The sequence below is a fragment of the Sitophilus oryzae genome, unplaced genomic scaffold (genome assembly GCF_002938485.1).
Source record: "Sitophilus oryzae breed Bouriz unplaced genomic scaffold, Soryzae_2.0 scaffold_818_pilon_pilon, whole genome shotgun sequence".
In the NCBI taxonomy this organism is placed as follows: Eukaryota; Metazoa; Arthropoda; class Insecta; order Coleoptera; family Curculionidae; genus Sitophilus; species Sitophilus oryzae.
In genome coordinates this window covers 876,235-880,704 of record NW_022147437.1, presented here as the reverse complement: position 1 = coordinate 880,704, position 4,470 = coordinate 876,235, and the positions used below count along the sequence as shown (strand labels likewise).

At 36.7% G+C, this 4,470-nt stretch overlaps 1 protein-coding gene across 1 annotated transcript; it reads left to right on the top strand.

Moving 5' to 3' along the window:
• The first annotated feature begins 3,075 nt into the window (after positions 1-3,075).
• LOC115889669 lies at positions 3,076-3,774 on the top strand. The gene has a single exon (XM_030909729.1). The coding sequence runs from the start codon at positions 3,076-3,078 to the stop codon at positions 3,772-3,774; it is 699 nt and encodes a 232-aa protein (XP_030765589.1).
• Positions 3,775-4,470: the final 696 nt, after the last annotated feature.

Here is a 4,470-nt window from a genome sequence, read left to right as displayed (position 1 = left end):
CCTCATGCCGAACTTGTGGCAAAAAACATCATTCGCTTTTACATTTCGAAGGTCAAATAACAACTCCTGTAAACGTTCCTCCATCCACTTCATCGCAAACTCTTCCAGTTCTGCAAGCAAGCAGCTCTATCTCAGAAGTTGTATCTACAAATTTATTTGCAAAACATAAGAATAAAGCTCTTCTTTCTACAGCATTAATCAATGTTCAAGATGCGTGGGGTAATTTTCATGTAATACGCGCTGTAATTGACAGTGGAAGTGAAAGTCACTTTATTTCAAAATCTTGTTTTAATAAATTAGGTTTATCTAAATTTTTCCTCCCCATCCAATTGTGTGGCATCGGGAAAAATATTTCCAAAGGTTCTCACGGTGTTAGATGCAACATTAAACCTATTGGAAAGTCTGATCCGATCTACTCCTTGGAGTTTATTATATTAAACGAAATTAGTGATAATTTACCGATTAATTCTCTTCCCGTTGAACAGTTCTCAAAGTTTTCTCAATTGCCCTTAGCTGATCCCAACTTTCACCTCTCTAAACCCGTAGATATACTTTTGGGTGCAGATATTTATGGTTTCTTGATAACAGGAAACAAACTCCTCTCAGATCCAGATCAACCCGTCGCTTTAGAAACTATATTTGGATGGATAATTACAGGAAGAGTTAAAACATCTAGTGTTTCACTCTCTGTAAACTCATACTTTCTTACCTCTTATGCTTCCTTGGATCAATCACTTCAAAGATTCTGGGAGTTAGAGGACGTTCCACAATCCTCGACGCTTTCTTCAGATGAAAAGCTTGCCGAAGAACACTTTTGTAAAACATTTTCACGCACTCTTTCTGGACGTTATAAAGTATCTTTACCATTTAAAACTTTGGAACCGATCTTTGAAGGTTCTAGAGATGTCGCCCTTCGTAGATTTTTCTCGCTCGAAAAACGATTGCTTCGAAACCCTCAACTTTATTCTACAATATTCTAATTACATGCGCGAATATTTAGATTCTCAATATATGATTGCCGTGCAAAATCCTTCTCCCAACGCTTATTCTTATTATCTGCCTCATCATTGCGTAATCCGACCAGATAGTCTCACGACCAAACTTAGAGTTGTCTTTGATGCTTCCGCCTCGAGATTACACAAATAAATCTTTGAATGACACTCTCTTAACTGGGCCAAAATTACAGTCAGATATTTTATCTATTTTACTTCGATTTAGATCTCATTTGATTGTATTTGCTAGCGATATTAAAACAAATGTTTTGTCAAATTCTTGTTAATGAAAATCATACTGAATACCTCAAAATTTTATGGCGATTTAACGCTAATGAGCCCATTCAAGAATACAAACTTACTCGCGTTACTTTTGGTTTAAGCTGTAGCCCATTTTTAGCCATTCGAGTTATAAAACAAATTGCTTTTTAGAAAATTTAGTAAAATATCCCGAAGCATCAAAGATTTTAGATACGTATGTCGATGATATTATATCTGGTTGCGATTCTCTTTCTCTTGCTATAAAAATTCAACGCGATCTCATTTCTATATACTCAAACACAGCGGTTTTGAACTTAGAAAATGGACTTCGAATAGCTCAAATTTTCTTTCTCAGTTATCTCCAAATGAATGCAAAATGGATTCTTCTCTCTCTTTAAATATAAATTCTCTTTTCTTCCTCTAAAGTTCTAGGACTAAACTGGAATCCCTCTACAGATGAATTTTTTCTCTTTGATTCACCAGCGTTGTCCTTGACAAACAAAATCTGTAACAAACGCAATATTCTTTCACAACTCGCAAGCATATTCGATCCCTGTGGCATGTTAGTTCCTCTCACTCTTCACGTAAAACTGATTATACAAGATTTGTGGAAGTTAGGTATAAATTGGGATGATCCTGCTCCCAATAACATTGCTACTTCTTGGTATCAACTCGTTCAAGAATTACCTTGTATTTTCTCTCTCAAAGTTCCTCGATTTTTTCTCACTCTCAAATATTTATCCCTGGAAGTACATGGTTTTTGTGATGCTAGTGAAAAAGGCTATTGTGCAGTAATTTATTTTAGGATAATTCTTCCAGATAACTCTGTAAAAACAAATTTTGTCTGCGCTAAAGGCAAAGTAGCTCCACTCAAAAAATCTCAATTCCAAGACTGGAACTCTGTGCAGCCTTACTTCTGACCAGGTTAATTGATTTCGTTAGAACTTCTCTTTCTAATAAACTTATTAATGTTAGTACGATTGCATGGTCCGGACTCGATGGTTGTTTTGCATTGGCTTAAAAGTGAACCATATAAGTGGAACACCTTTGTAAGCAATCGAGTTTCCCAAATTCAAGAGAAATTACCTCCTTCTTGTTGGCGTCATGTAGTCTCCAAAGACAACCCCTGCTGATCCAGGTTCTCGTGGTCTTCAACCTAGCGAGTTACTCGACAATGCCTTATGGTGGGCGGGACCTCCATGGCTAAGCCAACTTCCGGAATCTTATTGGCCGCAATCAATTTTTTACTTTCCCTGAAATTGAAGAAGAACAACGAAAAGTTATATTGACATGTACTTCACAGCCCTCATTGTTTGATACTCTCTTTGAAAAGTTCTCTTCTTTCTCTAAAATTATAAATATTGTCACGTTTTGCAGACGCTTTCTCTATAATACTCGACATTCTAAATCTCGTAAAACCTCTCCTCTCTCGAAATTTGAAATAAATGAAACTCTAGAATGTATTATTAAATGTGTTCAATCACAATATTATGCTAGGGAAATTCTCTTAATAAATAATTGCAAATCTCTACCTAAATACTTAAGAAAATTGACCCCCTTTATCGACACCAATGGAATTCTTAGAGTTGGTGGTCGCTTGCGCAATGCTTCTCTAAATTTCTCTCAAAAACATCCCGCACTCTTACCCAATAATCATAAATTTACTACTCTACTCATAGAATATACTCATAAACTCTATTTGCATCCCGGTCCCCAAACTCTTCACTATATTCTCGCTCAACAATACTGGATTGTTTCTGCTAGAAAAACAATTCGTAGTGTTCTCTTTAAATGTCCTCAATGCTTTCGCGCTAATCCAGTAATGCCTCAGCCTCCTATTATGGGAGATATTCCTGCTGTAAGACTTTCTCAAGTAAAACCTTTCTCTGAAGTTGGATGCGACTATGGTGGTCCATTCTCTTTATTAAGATATCGTGCACGAGGTGCTAAGTCCTGTAAAGCCTATATTTGCTTATTTGTGTGCATGGCCACGAAAGCTTTGCACTTAGAACTGGTTTCCGACCTTTCCTCCGAGACTTTTCTGGGTGCACTGCGTCGATTCATTTCTCGTAGAGGTCGCTGCAATCATATTTATTCCGATTGTGGAACGAACTTTGTCGGAGCTTCTAGAGAACTGATTAATATGCTAAAATCCGCCGCTGAGCAAGAACAAATTTCCTGGCACTTCAATCCTCCAAGCGCGCCTCATTTTGGTGGCCTGTGGGAAGCAGGAATAAAGTCTGTAAAAACTCACATTAAAAGGGTCATTGGTGATCAATTGCTCACGTATGAGGAATTTTATACGCTACTGGTTCAAATAGAAGCAGTGCTTAATTCTCGTCCATTGTGTCCACAAAGCTCTGATCCTAATGATTTGTCAGTTCTTACTCCAGGACATTTTTTAACCCTAGAGCCGTTAAACGCCCCTCCGGAAGATAATCTTTCCGGGATAAAATTAAATCATCTCTCGCTGGCAGTTGATATCACGCTTGCACCAAAGCTTTTGGAGCCGATGGTCTAAAGAATACCTTCAAACACTTTTACAAAGAGCTAAATGGAATGACTCTACTATTCCAATAGAAATAAACTCGGTTGTTTTAATAAAGGATGATAATCTTATTCCGCTCAAATGGAGCATTGGAAGAGTCTTAGAGATTCACCCGGGCCATGATCGTGTTACCCGCGTGGTTACTTTAAAAACAGCAAAAGGCATTCTTAAAAGACCAGTGACAAAGATATGCCCACTGCCTTACTGCAAATCTCATAATTAAAATTTACTCTCTAAAAAAAAACATAATCGCAAAAAAAACATAATCGCAAAAAAAAACATAATCTCATTATAAACATAATTAACATCTCTTATTTAATTACTTTTCTCTACTCTATAACAAATGTAAACTCTCTTAATATTTAATTAAATTACACTCATGCATTAACCCCAATAATGCATTTTTCTAAATTTCCTCTAAATTTAACTTCATAAATTTCACTCTTACTTTCTTTTTAAACATAACGCATATTTTTCACTTTTTTTTATTTTACTTTACTATTCTCAAACGAAAATGGAAAATATTTCATTTTGGTGGGCGGTATGTTGGATTCTATCCCTTCCTCCCATCCTTTACCCGAAAACCTTAGTGGGTACGTAGCCGTAAGTCGAATACGAGAGAGAGAGACAAGATCGGCCGAGTACACAGTGTACACCAAGCCAAGCGCG

Excerpts from the sequence above, each read along its gene's own strand:
- LOC115889669 (XM_030909729.1), top strand. The coding sequence starts at position 3,076 with ATGCCTCAGCCTCCTATTATGGGAGATATTCCTGCTGTAAGACTTTCT.